The 20,175-nt window shown below is 42.9% G+C and overlaps 1 protein-coding gene and 1 long non-coding RNA gene across 3 annotated transcripts in view; one reads left to right on the plus strand and one right to left on the minus strand.

The window, feature by feature from the left end:
* LOC122180354 overlaps positions 1-20,144 on the plus strand; it is a 35,589-nt gene extending 15,445 nt beyond the window's left edge. Inside the window, exons 3-5 of one of the 2 annotated variants that reach the window (XR_006179023.1) lie at positions 17,172-17,232; positions 18,896-18,984; positions 19,983-20,144. This is a non-coding gene — a long non-coding RNA (uncharacterized LOC122180354). The remainder of the gene's footprint in view (positions 1-17,171; positions 17,233-18,895; positions 18,985-19,982) is intronic. The other variant, XR_006179022.1, reaches the window with a different exon arrangement.
* STBD1 (starch binding domain 1) lies at positions 936-2,623 on the minus strand. Its single transcript, XM_042871951.1, has 2 exons — positions 2,359-2,623; positions 936-2,262 (listed from the first exon to the last, which is right to left on the minus strand). Exons 1-2 carry the CDS (start codon positions 2,606-2,608, stop codon positions 1,442-1,444), a joined length of 1,071 nt encoding a protein of 356 aa, XP_042727885.1. The 5' UTR covers positions 2,609-2,623; the 3' UTR covers positions 936-1,441.
* Positions 20,145-20,175: the final 31 nt, after the last annotated feature.

Below are 20,175 nucleotides of genomic sequence, written 5' to 3' on the forward strand. Positions count from 1 at the left end.
GTTGCTCTCATATATATATATATATATATATATATATATATATATATGACCTCTATATACCTATATATGACCTATATATGACCATATATATATATATATATATATATATGACCATTGGGAGGGGCTTGGTTTACCTGAGAACACAAACTAGCTCAGAAACAGTCTAGTTCACCTACTCAGACGGCTCCACCATGTAAAACAGGAAAACATAAGCAGAGACAAGAGCTTTGCAATGGGTTTTTAAAGTGTATGTTCCAAACCTCCAATGAAACTATGCTCTCCAGAGCAGGTTTTTTGTAGTGAAGGGATATTTGCAAACTAGGTTCCTCGTTTTTGGGAAGAGCTTGCTGCAAGAAGCATCATATTTGGAACTAACAATATGAGAAGCAGCCAGTGGGGCAGATCTCTTATTTTTACAAAACAGAAGCAACAAGTTGATGCTGGAAGTGTTCTGCGTGCTCTGGCTTACTTAGAAGGCTACTTAAGCTTTCACACAATAAAGACTAGTCTTGAAACAAGCATTCCAAGTATTTGTTAGCCACAGTTTAATGTTTTCACAAGCAACATATGCCCTGGAAGCATATGCTATTTCAGGAAAAATCCTATCCCCTGATTATTACAACAGCTTTAGTTCTGTTTGTTTTTTTAAAGTCTGTTCCCACTCTGACAAAGTAATTTATTAAGCCCAGACAGTTGTTTCTGACCTTCACTCTCTATCTCACTGTGATGATAGAAGTGAAAATAAATAAATGCATCTGCCAAGCCTTCATTTGAGCTGGGGTGCTTCCTAGAGAGCAGGGAGTAAGAAACAAAGTACTTAAACCATTGTCACTCTGAAGAGTGCCTGCTACTTTTCAGGAGTCATTTAGCACTAATATTTCCAGTCAAGGAACCCAACTCTATTCTATGCAATTTATAGACAGTCAGTTCACAGGTTGTGTTATAAAGGACCATCAGTCTGAAAGTGTTTATTGCTTACTTGATACATTACATAAGTTAAAACATTTAAGTTCATCTTACAGTGTAGGTAACCATGCTTCTTAGTATGCTTTTATAGCCCTAAGCCATCAGCACAAAGATGCATCCCACAGCCCCACTCAAAGCAGCACAAACTGTCAAGGGTCAACTCAAGTCCAGGGTCCAGAGTTAGAGACAGGCAGAAGCACAGCTGCTCATGCCTTCATATCCTACTTGGCACATCTTCAGAAGATGGCCAACATTGGTTTTTCAGGTTGCCAAGTGACTTCCAAATTGGGGGGGGGGGGGAGGGGGGGAGAGAAAGGGGAGCAACCAAGATCTACTGCTCACACAGTTTAATCAGATTTGATACAGGACTTACGGAGCGGCGCAGTCACAAAGGGATCCTACTGAAGAGGGGAGAAAGTTTAGGGGCTCTGTGATTAATCTAAGCAGGTTTAGATAAGCAGCGTCCAAAATCCAGTCAGTGGTATCCCCACCACTGATGAGCGATTTGATCTTCGCGTTCAGTCACTAGGGTCCTATTACTGCATTCCTCCCAACGTGTGACCTTCCCATTCTCCACCAAGATAAATTTCCACTCTACTTTGGTGTCCACCGGCAAGGTGACAGACTCAGACCAGAAGCCATCCTTGTCATACTTGAGGGGAACATAACTGTGCCACTGCCCGAGACACTCATGGTCACCGGTAACACCAATCAGCTGAGCAGCAGAGTGTGTGATGTAGTGCACACGGAAAGTCACGTGGATGTTTTGAAACATTGGGGGCACCGCTGCAACTCTCTTTGCTTTCAAGTCCCCATCAGAGCAGTCTCCTTGTTCCCATTCTTTGCTGTCTGAATCTTCCATGCTGCCATTCTGACCAGCCTCCCCCCAGTCCAGGTGCTCAGAAACAACTTCCCAATCTTCATGGTCCAAGTTACGGCTCTCGGCTGGCTGGCACAGCTTCTCCTCACTTCTGTCCTTACAAACCTCACCAGAGGCTCCTGCCAAGTTCATCACGCACCATCCCTCACCCGCCTGCCCCACCTGTGGTCTCGATTCTCCCTGGCCATCACGTTCATCAGCCAGACGCTGCCCAGCGTCAGACTCCGAGGAGGTGACACACTGCTTTGGCAGCAGTTGCTCGGTCTCTGGAGATTTAGAGGAAGCTGTACCGCTCGGGGTATGGTTGAGTTCACTCCCTGGTGCCGCCGTCAAATCCTCTCCTGGTTTCTGAAGGCTGGACAGAGCAGCAGCCTTTGCCTGCCGCAGCACTTCCTCACTGCTCACCAGAAGGTCCTCTAAGAACAGAATTAAAACAGGCACAGTTTAAGCAAGACATTTAGCTCAAGCCGCCGCGGGTGGGCACGGGCAGCCCGCAGTCCCCAGCCCGCTACCTGCAGCCTCCGCCTCTCCCCTCGCCCGCTGGACCGCCGGGGCCGCCTCGCCGCTCTCCTCTCCCCGTCCGTCGTTGCCGCCGTACCAGAACCAGGCGACCAGGGCGGCCAGGAGCCCCACCACCAGCGCCGGCCATAGCCCCGCTCCCAGCCAGCCCCATCCGCGGGCCTCGGCCGGCAAAGCGGCTGCGGGCAGGCGCGGGGAAGCCGGGGACTGCCACAGCACGGGCGGGCCGCGGTCGCGGGCCATGGCCGGACGCTGGCAGTGGGGCTTCTTCCTTCCCTGTCCCGACCGCGGCTTTAAGGCGAGCTACGGGCCCGGGAGGAGCCGCCCCTGGGGCGGGCCGCGGCTTCCCACAGCACCATTGGGCCGCCCCTGGAGCGGGCGGCTGCGAGAGAGGTAGTGAGCTAAGGAACAGCTGAAAGGTTTACGTTGTGGGCAGAATGCGTGATGATCTTTGTTTTTGAAAGAAAGCGTTCGTGACTGATGAACCTTGAGCTGTAATAACCGCAGAAGTTTGTGCAGTTGAATGGTGCTGGTGGTGGAAAGCCAGACTTCCTCTGGTGTCCCTGAAGAACTCAGTTAAACTCACTGCTAATTTTGTAACCTGTGCGTTGTGCTCTAATGCCTACAATTGGATTTTGCAGCATTGTCCTGCTCTTCCATCATCCTCGTTACTAAGCTTAGGAAGCTTTTTTGGACTACCAGGGCTTCAAATTCTATTAGTACAGAAAATAATTGACAATTATTTAACTTCATATTCCTACCCAGTTCTGCTCCTCTTGGAGTAATGATGCCAAATCTTAATTCAAAGTGAAACGATTACACAAGCAAATCTAACATTAGCTAATCATAAAGTCTAGTAGATGCAGTTTCTGATTTTGTAGTTCAGATTAATAATCCCAGAGTGACAAAAGTGTAAAAAAGTTTATCAGTCCAGCAGGGGCTGGGCTATTAGCACCAAAGATTTAACGCTAGAGAAGGAGTTACAGAAGCAGTTCCAGACAGTTTTACCACTGTTTGTTTGTTTGTTTAATATCCTTTCTTTTTATGTGAACAGAGCTGTTGATTTCTAAAGGCCACTGATGAGATTTGATCATCAGAAAAGAGAACAGCAAACCTCTGAATAACTCTATTTACAGTGTGTAAACTTCTTAATCTTCCTGTGTCGTTAAGAGCAGTGCTACCTCAGCTTAACAGGACAGTAAATGTCACTCAGATTTATAGAAGCACAAGTGTGCAGTCTTCACAGTTAAGTTTCCTGGCTTATGTGCTGTATGGGGGCCTGTGTGAATATGCAGGATTCATTGTTCAGTCTCTCCTCTCCTCTCCTCTCCTCTCCTCTCCTCTCCTCTCCTCTCCTTTCACCTCCCCTCTCCTTTCACCTCTCCTCTCCTCTCCTCTCACCTCTCCTTTCACCTCCCCTCCCCTCTCCTCTGTACTTCACTTGTTGTTAAACACAGTAAGCCTTCCCTAAAGCCCTGCTCTAAAAAGGGCTGAGCTTGTGCTTAAGTATAGACGTCTACTTTGTTGTGTGAGATGTGTTCAAACATGTTAAACGTGTACTGCTCAGATCTTCTGACCAACAATACAGGGAAAGGGAAGAGCTAAGAAGCTGGGACCTACCTGGGCACTTCCTCGGTGGGTCTGGTTCTGGGTGCAGTCTCCTTTACAACTGTTGATGTGTCAAGGGTCTGTTTACCTTCAGTTTAGCCTTGGTACTTAAAATAGGCACAGTAGATTTTATTTTCATAGTTTACTTACGTATTCCTTTTTTCTAGCCTTCATAGCAGAGGCAGTTCCAGCTCTGTATTTATACACCACCTGATCTCAGCACAGCTGAGATCCTCAGTTAGGGCACCTGGGTACTGCTGTTTGTTAGACAGTAAGTGTGCACTGCAGTTTAAAATTCCTGAGCATCTCACTGAAACAGAACAGACTGAAATCCCTATTCTGTCATTTCAATAGAACAGCGTCCTTATGCCAACCACCAGCACAGAAGTAGTATTTGGAGCTGCTAATCTCAGCATTTCTTAAATTAGCTGGTAAAGTGGCTTTGAAAGGAAGACATCAAAGTAATGCAGCTTACAAGTGGCTATTACAGAAATCCTTAAGGAACAGTTAATTTTGAAGGCACAGAAATGCAAGTGATGAAAAGCAGTGACAAAGTAAAAGCAGGTTGCTTCTTAATAAGCAAGAGAAGGGCAAAATTATCCTCCAATACTAAACATTTTCCATGTTTATACAAGTCTCCTCTGCTTCTCGGTCTCCTTTTCACACAGTATCTGCAGAAGAAACTAAACCAGGGAGCTCCCAAGGAATAATTGTTTAATGTCATGCATTTGGATGACTATAAAAAGAGTCACAAAGAACCAAAGGGCTAACAGAGACAAACTTCCTCTTCTCCCAGGCGGGGAAGGACAATTCTGAAACCCAGATTCCTGGGGAAGACCCTAGAAGGCATCTGCTATTTTCCCCATTTGCTCCCAAGTGTCATCAGCATCAGCTGTTGCAAATGCACTTTGAGTGCTGTTGTCTCCTAGTCCTTGGCCTTTCTATAATCCATTGTGGAATGGCCACTTCTAATGAACTGGCCACATTTTAGATGTGAGGAATGTTTTGTTGAGCAAGAGGTTCAGTGGAAAGACAGTTTTATCAATGATTACATGCTTATGATGGCTGCAGCATGTAGCATAACTGGAAAAGGCTTCATAGTTTGGAAAATGCCCAGTAGAATTATACTTCAGCGTAATCAAACACTGTTGCAGAAAACGATTATCTGACCGTTTGGTTCCCCTCAACCAAAGTCCTTACTGTTTTGTGCAGTCTCTGCTTTCATGTAGCCACTGAAATAGGTCAGATGAGCTAACTGATACTAAGTTAAAAATTAGTATTTAAATTACTAATTTTAAAATTTAGTATTTTAAAAAAAAAAAAAAAAAAAAAAGCCCCAAAACTCTTTTTCAGCACAAAGACAGAGGGGGGAAAACAAGAATGAGTGGCTTTCTGCCTTTGAAAGGCAGATTTTTCTTCAGACGCTGTGTGGATTTATGTTGGATACAAGTAGTCTTAGGCAGCTCAGTCATGACTGTAACAATTGTACCCTGTGCAGGTAACAGAATTTGTGCTTAGGAACTCCTTTTTAGCTGTCTATTTATTTTGTATGTCTTCATAAAAACAAGGCTCTTGGCAAATGCTAAGGCTGAAATTCCTGAATCACTGAGCATTTAACAAGAGTTAAAAGAAGAAATGTTCAACAGAAGTGAGAAGAGTCATGGCCCAAGAGCTCCCCAGATGCTAAAGAAGAAGATTCCTGCTCTGAAACAAACACGGATCATCACCGTCAGTAACTTGCCCTGGGTTTTGTTACCTTGTCTCTCTCAGAATTTCTGAAATGCTTGCATCCTGTAGAATCTGGAGACATCTGCCTCCTAGGAGAATTTTGAAGACAGAACGATGTGTTCCAAAATGCATTTTGTGTTTTTTAAAGCTTGTGCTGGAACCAAACAAAACAGTGCTATAGTGAATGGGCAAGGAGGCAGTTTCTCAGATTCTCAGGGACATAACCAATTCTGTTTCTAATTTATGATTTTATTTGGTTCATGAAATCATTTCTGATATGGCAGTAATTTAGAAGCGTGTGCTCTGTGAACACTGAGGCTTCACTGCACCTTTGTTTACTCAGTCAGTGCGGTAGCAGTTGCTGAAATATTTTGAAAAGCTGCATGTGACTTTGCAGAATACCAGCCAGCTGAGTGGGATAAGAACAGGAGCCTCAAAGAACAGGAGCCTGCCTGCCGCTTCATATTGCAGAGCCAGTGCAGTAGGGTGAATACTTATTACTGCAATTCTATAAACAACTGTACAGCCATGCCTGTTGTTAACGAGCCCTAGCCCATATGTGCTTACACAAACGACCTTTCTGAATTTTATATTGTAAGCTGTGCCCTCTAGTGTGGTGACAAGGAATCTCAGCTTTAGCTTCAGAGTGTTTGAGAAAAGCCCTGTTGAAATCAGACCGGTGGCACATCTAGCCCGCTATTCTGGCTCTGACAGTGGCAGTGTGGGATGCTATTTAGGGAGCACTTATGAGCCTGCCTGTGTTTCACTGTCTGATCTCCTGGTGTACGGTTGCTATTTTAAGGACAGTGGAGAGTACTGGGCTGAGTGGTGGTTCTTCCAGTTTTATAGTAGAACAAAATGGAAAAATGAACAAGAAGAGAAGAAATAAAAATTAAGGAGCCCTGTTACACCCTTTGGCTGTACTACTGGGGCATCTGTTCCATGGACAACTCAAAAATTAAAGATTGACAGGCAAGCTTTCTAGAGCTTTTCAGGGATCTCTTTCTGACCTTAACAGCAACAAGAGTAAACACTTGTAGTTTCACAAAGCGTGTTGAGAGGGAAAAGAAGAACAGGCTATAAGCAAGCTTAGAGACAAGGAGCAGATTTCTGATAACGAATAGAAGTTTTCAGTGTTTCACATTGCTGGGTCTTACACTGCAGCTTCTTACTGTCACAGAATTAAAAAGCAAACAGTCACTGTCAAGTGAATAGGAAGAGACATGCCTCTTATTATCACTGCACAGGAAAAGGAATAACATCTCTTAAATATCTTAATCAGAGCTCACAAAGCTTAGTGTATTGTATTTTTCAGTAGAAGCCAGATCAAAATCTCAAGTCAAGACTCAAGACACACTGGGAGTTAGCCTTTTTGCTGCCACAGGGGTCTTCTTGACAGTTGTTAAAATCTTTTTGCATTGGGTGCTTACCCAACAAAGCAGAAAAATGAGAAGGTTGAAGCGTCAGTATACTTTAGACATGCATCACGCTCCTGAACGAAACCATAAACCCGACTGTGTTTCTGTCCCGCCTCTTCCTCATATCAATTGCGAGTGTCGGCTTTGCACGCTTGACTCTTCTCTGTGCAGCATTTCGCATAGCCAGCAGGTGGCATGGGAGGAGAGAGTGTGTGACGGTGAAAGCTCTCGCCTGCCGTACAGAGACGGGTTCTTAGGTAGGTGTTTTACGGCTTTATGGTATTTTACATAGCTTCTGTCCCAAAGACGTGTGGGGAGTAAAGTATTTCCAGTTTCTTTGAATCTCCCTTCTTCTTAATTAGAGCTTCTTAATCAAGTCCTCTGTTACTGCTTATCCGTATGCATAACTCATTTTGCTCTGTCTTTGCATGTTGGTCATAGATGCGTAATTATTCCTGTAACTCTTTTTGCTTTCTTAAAGAACAGTGACCAAACTTGGGCAAACCTCCGAGGTCATCTTACCCAGGCTGAGAAGAACAGAGGGTTATCTCATGTTCATCTTTGCTCTCATTATAGGATGCTTCCTTTTTTTTTTTTCATGACTGGGTGTTGCAGACATTCACAGTCTTCTACAAATCCCTGTATTCTCAAGTGAACTTTAGCCTAGCCAGTTGTTTCTTGTTCAGTATTTGCATAGCTGAGAAGTTCTTCTTGGCAGAAGTAATTTAGCCCTTTTTTTTTTGTGCTCCTTTTTTTTCCAGGTTTTGTCTGACATGTCAGGATCATTGTAAATCCAGCCGAAGCCCTTCAGAGTCCTTGAAGTGTTTTCTAATTGGGTGCCACTGCAACTTGTATGGATTCTTTGCAAAAACACCTGTTTTCCATAAATTTGCAAGGGAACAGCTAATGACCGTCTTCTACCATTTTTTCCCATAGTAGAATGCATTTCATCCTCACTTAGCTGACTCAAGGCAATTCACAGATATAATTGCTATGCAACCTATCCCATCCCTGTTGCATCCTGAGACCTTTGTCCTTTCTCACTAGTGTTAATTATCTTAGCTGTCTGACTATGGCTGAGCTTTCCAGTAGCATGAGGCAGAGAAAGTACTGAAGTTTTGACTAATGTTAATTTCTTTCTCCACAGGAAAAAACAAAATCTCCTGTGATGTTTTGTTCATCAGAAATGTTAATAAGGAGTGACTCCTTGGTATCTAATATCACTTGCTAGCTGCATCTCACTGTGCCCACTTTCCTTAGTTTTCCTGGATATTTGTGCTGCTCTTAATTTCCTTTAGTAGTCTGTCTTAGCATTTCTTCTTGGGTTTGAGGGAGAACTTAACATTTGTCCAGGCCAGTCTCCTGATTCATTTCCTATGCTTCCTCTAAACGCGTGCTGTGCCCGTAATATCAAGGAAGGATAGCTTTCCTGAAATCACTTTTCCGTGTAGATTTTTTCCCATGCCAGTTTCCTCAGTTTGTTAGTCACTCACTTTGAAAGTCAGGCTTTCTATTTTGATGTTCTCCATTCTCCTTTTTCCCTGCTAGTACAATAGCATTTCATATGCTATTTCATTTTTGGTTCTTGATGCTTTTTACCTACCTTTCTAGAGATTTTACCTACCTTCTAGAGATTTGAAAGAGGAGGGGGGAGATAAGAGACACCAAAACAAAGAAGACAGCACACTGAAGAAGTGTGAAAATCTATTGGAGCCCAATAAGATCAAACTAATCAAAGTTGGGGATCAAAGTTGAAGATTTATAGATTTTGCTCAATTTAGTCTTTCCCTGTATACAGTTTTTTAATCCCTATGCTTGCTAGAGACATACTGAGAAATGCCAACAAAATGCCTTTGTTCTTCAGTGGAATTTCTACATGCAGCAGCGTGGCAGGGTCACTATACAGCGCAGCAATAGTTGAAGTATAATAAGACATAATTTTGTTCTGTTACCTTATTTTGCCAGTGATGAGCCATCCAAGCCCCTAAAGCATAAAATATAGTTGAATGTATTTGGCTGAGTTCTATGAAATGTTAAGCATGTCAAGGACACCCCAACATTCACTGAAGCTGTGGTATTCCGTAGCTCATATAAATTAAATAATAATTGAAATGTTCCAGCAAGTTCATGCTCATAGACCTGGGTGGTCATCTAATTTCCCATAGACATCATGCTTTGACTTCTGTCTCAACTTTTTACCCTGTCGGGCCTACAGAAAAATGCAACATAAAAGACATCCAAATATTTATTTTCAAACAACTTTTAACAGAAATTTAACAAAGTTCAAAGTCTGAAAGGCACTGAGAAAATAAACACAGGTTTCAGTGATAGAAAAGAATATATGCGTATGTGTTTGTAGGTTGTAATATAATCTTGTATTATTTTTCAGACAGGAAAAGTTGATTTTGAGAATATACCAGAAATGTGGGGTTTTTTGCTCCTGGAAAAGGGCAGCTCCTGTGAGGAAACTCAACAGGACACTGGTGCAGATTGTGATATCATTTTACATTCTCTTACAGCACATGTTGACAAGCATTACAAGCAAACATCATTTTCATCCTAGGTGCATTCTCTTAACCTAGATATGATGTTAATTACTGTGAAATGAAGCTGTGTGTTGTAACTGAAGGATGCTTTAGAGCCATGTCACTGCTGTCTTCACCTGGCTCATAAAAATGTGTTGTTTACACCATCTCAGGTATTCCCTCGGATTCTTAAGGTGCCAGGCAAAATTTAATCTGCCTTTCTGAGGAAAGACTTTGTTGAGCTTTGTCTGCAGTTGGTCCTAATGAAGTATCACATGAGCCAAGGACTTGCAGAGGAGAGGAACAGAAACAAGTCATAGGGGTCCTAAGTGAGCTTTCTTTTGACAAGTACTTTTCTCACCTCAGCTTGCCTATCTACTCTTTCACACTTTTTCATACATCACGGAGTGCAAGTATTTCATTTGTAGGAGGTTAAGATACTCTTAATTTTCAGGAGATGATTTATGCCAAATCTATGTATTTCTGACTATGATTGTGCTCCCTTTGAGAAGATAACAATTCCCTGAAAGCTGCAAGCACTTTGATCACATTATAAATCATGCAATTGAATTCTAAATGAAACTCTCAGTTCCCTCACTCTGCCTTTCTTCCTAGGTAGCCTCATCTATCACCTTTTGAGAACCCTTTACAATTCATTTGCAAAAGGATTCTCCTAAATATTCTATAAACTCTGGTAGTAAAGTGCTTGTTTCCTCACCCAAACATGCCATATTACAGATCTGGTACCACACAGTTGCATGGGGTTATCTTTGTTGCTGTTACTTATTTCTCTTACCTGAAATAAGAAACCAGGGATATAAATAAGGCAGCCGTAGGAATCTTTCACGTCTTGAAATACTGCTGACATCAAATCTGCATGCCCTAGTCTGAAACTGTTCTTGCAATTTCCTCTTTCTTGAGTGTAACCATTGCAAGAGGATGTCAGTGGTCACTTAGTCATGTGCTGCTTTGGTCTGATGGCAGGAGAAAGCATAGAGTCCTTTCTCACCCAGTTACATTAGAGGAAATTGTGAGATGTGACCAGCAATTGGTGTCTAACATGCCATGCAGTGACTCCATCCTAAGACTCAGGTCATGTGGCTAAGGGTGTGATTTTTTCTTTACTGAACTATTCCCTATTTCACCCTTGTTGCAGTGTCAAAGGATACAGCTAACCTATGCAAGGTATTCCTGTCTGCACTAAAGTTCTAGCTTAATTGCTCTCATATTAGTGACCAGCACTGGTTGCAGATGATGTTAAAAGATCAAAGAAGATGTAACAAGATGTTAAATTCTCAAACCTGAGTTTAGCAGGCACAACAGAGTACAACATTGAACTGGGTCCCAGGGGTTGACAGGGAGCTAGATTCTGCAAGATGCACAGGCCTAGGAACAGCGCAAGAGTGCCATGCTGCTTGTGCTGCTTGCCTTCTGAGGAAGGTGGAGATAGACAGGTACTGCAGTAGATTCTTAGGCACCATTCTCTTCCCCCCACCCCCAGTATTTTTTTTCTGCACCACTTTTGTTTTGAAAAAAAAAAATGCTGCAAATAATTGAACACAGTGTTGCCATGAGCAGCTGTGACTGGCTGTACACAGAGGCAAGCTGGAGACCTGCCCACCCGAACAGCTGATGAACTTTGTTTATTGCACTATAGTAAAATCCTGCTAAGTGTGTGTGCTCATCCTGCCATGGTGCCAAAGCTTTCAGCAGGACTAAGAGAAGGTGAAGCTGAGCTGCTGAGCTACTCATCTGCAGCCTGTGTGTGTGTCTCTTCTTCTCCAGCACTGTCCACTTAAGACCTCTGTCATCAGGCATGTTTTCAGGGAAGCAAGTGTCTTTTGTGCCTTTGGCTCGTGTTGCCCTGCCCAGAGACAGGAGCTGGAGGGCTGTGACACAAACAACCTCATTGTATAAGCTGATGGACACAAACTATTTGTGTCAAGGCTGACATATAAAACATTTGTTTGCTAATGGCTGCCATGGACTAGCTGGGAGTAGGGGTAGGAGCTATGACACATTCTGGCCTGTTTCTGGGCCTGCCAAGTTTGCATTTAGGTGTAGCAGACATTGGGAATTGGGAAGAGACCCCCCGTGAGAGCCATTTTTTTGTCATTTCTTGTCTCTTTCCTCATTTATGGTAATAAGGTCTGCTCACTTAAGGACTGGGACAGCAGAATTTGTACGTGCTAAGACTCCAGAGAGCTCAGCTATACTGCTCTCACTGCTATTGCCTGCTAAAAGATACTTACATTTCAGAATTGTATTAGTCAGATGATTGCCTGAATAAACAGTAATGTAAAACAGGTTTGCAAAATAATCTAACTGCAGCCTTCAGTACCAGTGTGTGTTTTAGAAACAAGAGATCAACTTTTGACATAAGACAGACAGACTGAAAGCAAACATTCATTGAAGGTCTGCAGTTTCACACAAATGCACAGCCATAGTAAACTCCAGTTAGCAGAGACTGTAAAAATCCTTTGCTTGCTATGCAAGACATCTACTTTAGTCAAGTAGATAGTATGTGGAGATAGAATGTATCCAGGTTTTGATGCAGCTGCGTAAATTTTTAGCTGCAGAATTGGTTTGTGAATACTTTTCAAGCCACTAACAACTTGCATGTAGGGCTAATGAAATTAAAGGAAACAGATTCCTAAAGCATTGCAGTGGGATTTTAAGAATCACTGAATCACTTGCTCCCATAGAAATATATAGAAAGTTTATCTTTGACTTCAAAAGAAGAATAAGATGAAACCATAACCATGAATATAGCTACAACTTATTTCAAATCTGCTTCACCAGAGTCTGTCCTATGGTATCCCAGTGTAAGCTTTGTAAGGTCAAAGTGGCATTCCTGTGGAACATGATTCACAGGTCAGGAAAACATGTGCCACTGGCTTGCTGATTTTAAGTGTGCACTCTGTAGGTTACAGTTCACTCAGAATTGAGTATGGACTACTTGAACTGCACTCAGTCAGATTGAATCCAAAATGAGGCATATACGCATAAGAAGTCTCTCTGTCCCCTCCATTCTCGCCGAGTGAATACTGAAGTCAATAGATGCACCTGGCAGCATTACACAATAAACTGGCTTGTGATTTGCTCTGCACTTTGGCATTCTCTGTATACAAAGAGAGTGAAATCAGAGAATTTGTGTCAGAGGCCAGGGTTTTCATCTGCTCCAGTGGGATTTGAGCCCTGAATTTTGACTGAGAGTTGCAGACTTTAATCTGAACTTTTTAGGTAGTACATGCTTCATAATACAGGGGAAAAAAAAAAGTATGTGGTCACCTTTTATATTATCTTATTTTATCTTATTTTATTTTATTTTATTTTGTTTTTATCAGATGCTTTATTATTCCTAGCACACTTCAGAGATGTTTCCAAGTGTGCCTCTTCTCTCTAGTGTCCTACAGGAGTGGTTTAGTAACTGAACCGTGTGACTAATCAGCATAGCAGCAAGGCGTCCCAGACAGTTGACAGTTTCTTACGGCTGTTCCTATAATAAGATCAGAGATACATTTGGACTCTGTTGGCTTCCTGTTTGTAACAGATAATGAAGGAGGAGACTTTTAAGGCAAGAGGGAACACAATCCTGGACTGTTTTCGTGTTTCAGGTACTGGACAGATGTTTACTGCAAGAGAATGGCAGCAACGTTACCTTTGGAAAGATGCGGTCTTTCAAATGAGAGTGCAGTAACTGAGGGCAGTGGCTTAGGTGATGATTAATGTCCTTCGTGAACTCCTTCCTGGCTTCCACCTCTGACTTGAGCTTGCATGTGGGTTTAACAGATATTTTCCGTGCCTTTTGTTGAGTCAGGTGGGATCTGCTCTGTAGAATGATGGGGGAAAGCCCCTTTCTGCCTTGGATGATGATGTTATCAGATGAAGGAGGGAAGCCACTTCTGAAATCATCCAGGCCACTTTTTAAGAACCTCCAGCGCTGGCTGTTAAGTGAATCGGAGAATCTATGTTTGTTGCTGTTTGCTGGCAAGAGTCTTGATGACAGCTTTTCCATGTACCTGAAAGCAAAAACCTCTAGTTAGTGCAGGAAATACTGGTTTTGTAAGGAGGTATGGTAAGACTCAGCTTGCTTCTGTCAAGAAAGCATGCATAGATGGCTAACCACATCTAGCCTGTGCTGTGGTAGTTCAGCTCTGCTGTTTGCCCTGTGCAAAAGTGAGGTATCTCAGCTGGATACCAAACATGTAGGGCCACTCAGGCTGTGAGTGCTCAGGCATGAGAGGAGCTGTGCTAGGTGCTGTCATTCAGAAGCCAGAGGAGATGCTAAGTTACACACCAGAGGCTGAGGAAAGTAATGTGCTTGTTTTCTGTTTTCCCAGTAAAGTTTCACAGTGGAAAAAACTCTTGTGCAAACTTCACTAATTCCAAGTAGCACAGCTGGAGCTTCTGGAGGGAGTAGCAAACATGCTAGAAGGAGACGCAGGCTAATGAAGGACCCCAGGCTCCTCACCAGACCCCCCTGGCTCCTATTCACCATGGAACTGTGCTCATCCCAGCAACTCCACACCACTAGGCCCAGGCTTCTGGGCACAGAATGTTGGAGCACGGAGGTTCTTAGTTGCTAGGAAATTGTATCCAGTGGCATCTCCTGGTCACTTAACTCATCCTCAGGCTTGTCCTAACTTCTTTGCCCTGTCCTTGGGACACACGTCCCACATGCCCCTTTTCCTAGTCCCCATGCTTGCCAGTTCTGCCAGGATCCCTGCCAGGTGACACAGTGCCTTCTCAGCTGTTGCAGATAACAAAGTTGAACTGTGTTATGGCTTTCTGCATTGACAGAGTAGACTCTCTTTGCTCTGCAGCTATGAACAGCACGGCGTATTTCATCTGTGCTCTCAGTTCAGTTCCTCCCTAGGTGCTACTGCACTTGTGCTTGTCCCTTGGCATGAGAAGGTCTTCCTAAGCAGCTTGAGTCTTTTTTGCAGGACTCATCAGCAACAGAGACAACAGAAAGCTGTGGGCTTGAGGAAGTTCTGTCAGCCTTCCTGGACTCTAAATATAGTGGCTCCTCCTATTACCTGAGAAACCCTCCGGGAAGAACAGAGATGGAGTTTAGGATTTAATGCATGAGAGTGTAAGATCAAGCACTTGGAAAGCTTTGATGATAGCGTGCATGACTGTTGCAATCTGCATTGGAGGAACATGCAGTCTAGCAGCTATAACTTGATTTAAGGTAGTGAAGCTTTGACAGCAGGAGATTTACAGATTAGATTGGCTTGGCACTGAAAGCCAGGTCCTCAGAAAACTTTTTACTCTGTTACGTTATCCCAACAGTACAAAAAGCCAGTCTTTTAAACTCCCAGTGCGTGTCCTGCAGCTTCCTCTCCTTCATTTCCTAACAAGATCTGTTTCACCAAGTCATACACCATCATACACAGCCACTAGCAGCACTCTCCAGTCCTACAAAGTGTTCCCTCCATACTCCATCCTCTAGCATGTTTTTTTTTTTGGCTGTGTTCAGCTTGAGAGTGTACCAGTTCAGCAGTGAATTCTCTAGCATTGCTCTGTGGCAGCAGTTAAAACCAGATGTGCAACTGAGCAAAAAAGGGACATGGTGTGGGCAGGTGGTCCTCATAGGGAGAAGAGGATGAATGTTGATTATATTCAAGGTCTGGAAGGGAGTGGAGTTGAGCAGGGAGAGAAATCTGGATGTAGACAATGGTAAGGAAAATGTGATGTGGAACAGTGCTCTGTCCTCCCACACAGACAGCCTAGTTTGCTATCTCCCAGTCTTTGGTGTCACACGCAGAAGCAGCAGACCAAGCCAGAGGTAGCTAATGAGAGGGTCTGAGTAGCTGCATTTGCTAATTTTGGTATAATTCAGATTATGAGGAATATGGCTGTGTGTATTTTTTTTTTTTTTTTTTTTTTTTTGAAGTTACTACATGCCCTATATCCCAAGTATCATGTGCATATGAGAGTATTTGTTTTTCTGGCTTACAGTTCATGGGATCTGTGTCTTTTTAGCTGCAGTGTAAAAAGCTAGAGTCAACAAGGACTTTGTTGCTGTTCTCATAACAGCTAATGTAAATTTCCTCAGAGGAAAAGCGCTATAGTTAAATCTCTTATCTTTTAAAAATACATGGTCCCATATCTAGAAGTCAGTGCTGAACACATCCCCCAGCCTGGCCTTTCTGATACATTCACTTCTTGTGTATCCACATCCAGCTAAACCAAGAGCAAAGTTACTGCCCACAAAAAGCAACTTTGTTCACAGAGCTTTCCAAGGTCACTGTTGAACATCATGATTGCTGAGTAGTTCTGTCCTACAGTGAACTGCTTTTCTGCCAGCAGTTAATTTTTAGTGTGTGGGAGTCATGAATTAAAGCTTCAGTACAGTGAAATCTGATTGCTCAGAAGGCTTCCAGGAACGTCTCAATTCTGAGCTGAAATCAGTACCTTATAATTGCATTATTGTTTTACTAATTATGTGTAGTACTAGAAACATACATAATATGTGTGAATTCATTGATGACAAGCATGCGTACTGGCTGTGCATGAAAGACAGAAGAGCAAAGACTGACAGCATTTTCCTTGTATGATACTGATGCAGTTGGGTGTTTTCCAAAAGAGGTTCCCCGTAGACTTGGGAGTATATTGCATATAAACCTTCTACAGATCTTCCTGGCCCATGCTGTGAGACATCCAGCCAGCAAATGCTCTTTGTAGTGAGCTGACATGAAACTTGAAATGCTAAGGACCTGTAAGTTACTTGTAATATGTTTTACGTTTTGTTGATGAGCTGGGATGAGTTAAAGAGCAGCTAGGGGTTAAATTCCTGACAGTATGCAAAACAGGAGAATATTCCACTATTACAAAAGCACAGTTTTTGAAAAGCAGATCTCAGTCCTTGTAATATTTACTTCTGTTGAATGTCCCAGAGGAAAGTAGAGGTAGGATACAAAAACACAGCAGTGGAGATGGAAATAAATAGAGCACCACAGATACGCAAATGAAAGAGCACCACAGATACACAAACCGAAAACATTCTCCAGAAGATGAGTGGAGAAGTCTACCAGAGGTTTAGATTGGACAGAATCTGTTAGAGTATTTATTGAGTCGAACACTTTTCTAGTTACATTCACATTTGCACAGTTGAGATGAAACAACACTTGGTTCTGGAAAGCCTGTTTTAACACTGCCTCCAGGTATGGCTGGATCCAGTTGGACCTGGTGTGAACAAGTTTGTCAACAGTGATGGATGATTACAGCACCTAATTCTGAAATAAGGACAAGCATGATTCCTATCTTGGGTGAAAAAGAACAGAAATCCATGAAGCAACATGGATGGAGACAGAGAAAATCAAGTTACACTCCTCCTACCTGCTGTTTCCACCCTCTGTTGTGGCTAACATAAAACATTCACTAAATAATTCTTTAACAGTTATTAAAGGACAAGAGTTGGAGTAAGGATTTCTGGGATCTATTTGGCTGATACCAAATATATCAGCCTATATGATTCTTTACATCCTTCTTTGACAAGTTCTTTCCTTCCTTTTATAGATGCCTAGGAGCCAAATAACTGCTGCTGCACAGAGCTGAAGAAGCCACAATGATTACCTAAGTAAGTAGTGTCTTGTTGGTCTTAAAGATTCTCTCAGTGCACTGGACAGGAATCTTCCATTCATGATTAATTCCAAAACAAGGTTTCTCAGATTATTTTATCACATGGAAATCAACAGGAGAAGCCCTGAACCAGCCTTCTGAGAGCATGAAGCTTGCCTTTTTCATCATGAGAAAATCTTAGGGAGCCTGGCAATAAATGTGGGTGATGGAGGCAGCACAAGAGGTATCAACTTTTATAGCTGACTCCATGATTGCTTGCTTAGGTTTGTCCATCTGTGGTTCTCCAGACCCTGACAACACACTTCTCCCTGATTAACCTCCCCTCCGTACCCCTTGTGAACTGATATTTCCAAAGAGATTCTGCTGGCAACATTTTGATGCGCTTCCCTTCTGCAGATCCCAATGTTGTCTGTTCAGACCTGTTTTGTCTGCCATTGGGTGTGAGGAGTGGAACTTCACATAGAAGGACATCTTCTCTGGTTACCAATTTGCCTTTTATTTTTACCTAAGTGACTGTCAGTGAGGCCTCAACACGTGAAGTGGCACCTGCTATATTTTGCAGAACAGGTCTGCCTGTCATTTTACCCTTATTTATATGGTTAGTGCCAGAGGCATACCAGAGCTGGAATCCTAGTTGTAGTAAGTTCTATACAAGAACAGAAAAAGCAAAAATTTGTCACAAGAGTTTACAGTGCAGGTAAGAGAACGGTGGAGCACATAAGCAGAGTTATTAGATTGAGCTTCTGTAATCACTATCATTTTAAGTGGGAAAGATTCTTGAGAATGGCAGATTAAATAGTAAAAAAAAATATGAAAGGAGTGAGGAGATAGAGGAATAATAGAATGTGTAAGAGGAAAAAGAATAAGGACATGACAATTTTGTGGGGTAAGAACGTTTAAAAACATTTCCAAATGTGGGCCTTATCTGCCCTTTCTTCTTCCCATTTCCTCGGGACTTTGGCATGGGAAGATACACCTCTGTTGTCTCAGGGATTTGTAATTATGGTATACGGTATTGTGCCTTGAGCCAGCAGCGCGCCCACTGCATTCCCATGCTGCACTTCAGAGGTGGAGTCACTGTTCATGGGAGTGCTTTAAATATATCATTGCTAGTAAGCAGTTTCTGATTTCTAAAGGTAAAATAGTTTGCCAAAGAAAGAAAGAAAGAAAGAAAGAAAGAAAGAAAGAAAGAAAATAATCCACATAGAGTATCTAGAAAATCTGTATGAACAAGTAGTGTCATTTTGTACATTCCACAGGTAGGTTTCTGGCAAAACAAAAATTGCAGCATTGAATTAAGCTAAAAGCAAAATTCTGCAGGAATCAGTGCTTAATCTACAAGGTCTGGGGTCTCTGGGCTTGCAAAAAAATCTTTCATCTGTCTCAATGGCAAAGCAAATTTACATAAGAAAAATCATGCATCTTGTATATAATAACTCAGATGTGGTCTCTACAATCTGTTAAATGTTCTCACCTTCCTTTTGACTTTCTGTGGTTTCAGTATTGGTATAAAAACAGCATGGTCTTTGTTAATAAAAAAGCTTCATGGCTGTGACATGTAGAGATGGTAAAAATGGCTTTGTTTCACTAGAGAAGTGTTCTCTTGTTTATTTATCTTGGTGGTGTTTTTTTTTCTTTTCTTCTGAACCTCTGATTTGGAGACAGTGGACCAGTTGACTTACATTGGAGTACATGCATCAGGATATCCTCAGGACAAAACATAAGGCACACAGCAGTTGCACTACTTCAGGTGAGGCAAGAACAAGGGCTCCTTTACACTGATTCAAGAAGCCATGGAAAATGTTTAATGCATTCTGGGAGGAGATACCCACTTCTAGAAGTCGTCATGACAGCCAGTCCCCACCAAAGACAGTATTTTATGGGGTAAGGGAGAGTTTATGGTTCCATAAGGAAATTCCTATGGAAGATTTTTCAAGGGGAGAATTCTATTGCTATAGTTCAACTAGTCTTCAAAAAAAGGGTTCTAGTATTTATTTTGTTGCTTTGTTTTTGGAGAGGAGAGGATGAAACTGAGTGAAGTCACCACTTAGCTATGGGAATCCAAATTAAAAGTTGTTAGCAGAACAGTGGGTTTTGTTTACTGCATAAGAGGAACCACAAGAGTTCTAGTTCCCCAAGTAATTAATGAAAGTTGACTTCATAACCTTTCAAGAGAGAAAAAAGTACATTGTAACATTGTCCCCAGCATTTTTAACAGGGAATCTATCTGATAGTTTACTTGCTCTCTCTAAGGGAAGGCGTTACTTGAATCCGGACGACTATGGCCAGCTGCCCCATGACTGGAAAATGCTGGAGGAGTGGGAGCCAATTCAAGACTTAATAAGTGCGAGTGTTGCTAACAGCATGGCTGTGGCTATGGGACAGGCAGAGGTCCTGCATCCCTGGGACTTCCCTTCCTTTTGTGAAATACGGAGGCTGTGATGGAAGGCAGATAGCACAGTGTCCATTTCTGGGAAAGCCACAGCTGCGTGCTCCTCTCCCTCCTCCTGCAGTGCTCCAGGAAGTGATTTTGGGTGGGAAGCTAGAGCAGGAGCGCCCGCTGCCTTTTAAAGGAGAAGTGGATACATCACCTTATTTCTTATGCGTCTTAACTGCACTACTGGGAACTGCATTGCACTGAATTATGGTAGAATCTGATCCCTACGAAGCTTTATTCGCTCTAGAGGCTGTTTCTGTTCCCTACAAGTCTTCCTCTAAAGAATAATTATTCTTCCACTTGTTTCACAGCAAACCCTTGACACGTGACTGCTGCACCAGGAGGCGCCCACAGCAGGCAGGAAGATTTCAGCACGAACCAACAACCAGGCCGCACAACGCTCCGCCGAAACACGCAGGCGGCCCCCACCCGCGGCGGAGCTACCCCCGCCACCGGGCCTCTCCCTCCCTCCCTCGGTGCCCGGCGGGGCGGGTGGCTCCGCTG

This window comes from Lagopus leucura, unplaced genomic scaffold (genome assembly GCF_019238085.1).
Source record: "Lagopus leucura isolate 7727_CA_CO unplaced genomic scaffold, USGS_WTPT01 Super-Scaffold_100004, whole genome shotgun sequence".
In the NCBI taxonomy this organism is placed as follows: Eukaryota; Metazoa; Chordata; class Aves; order Galliformes; family Phasianidae; genus Lagopus; species Lagopus leucura.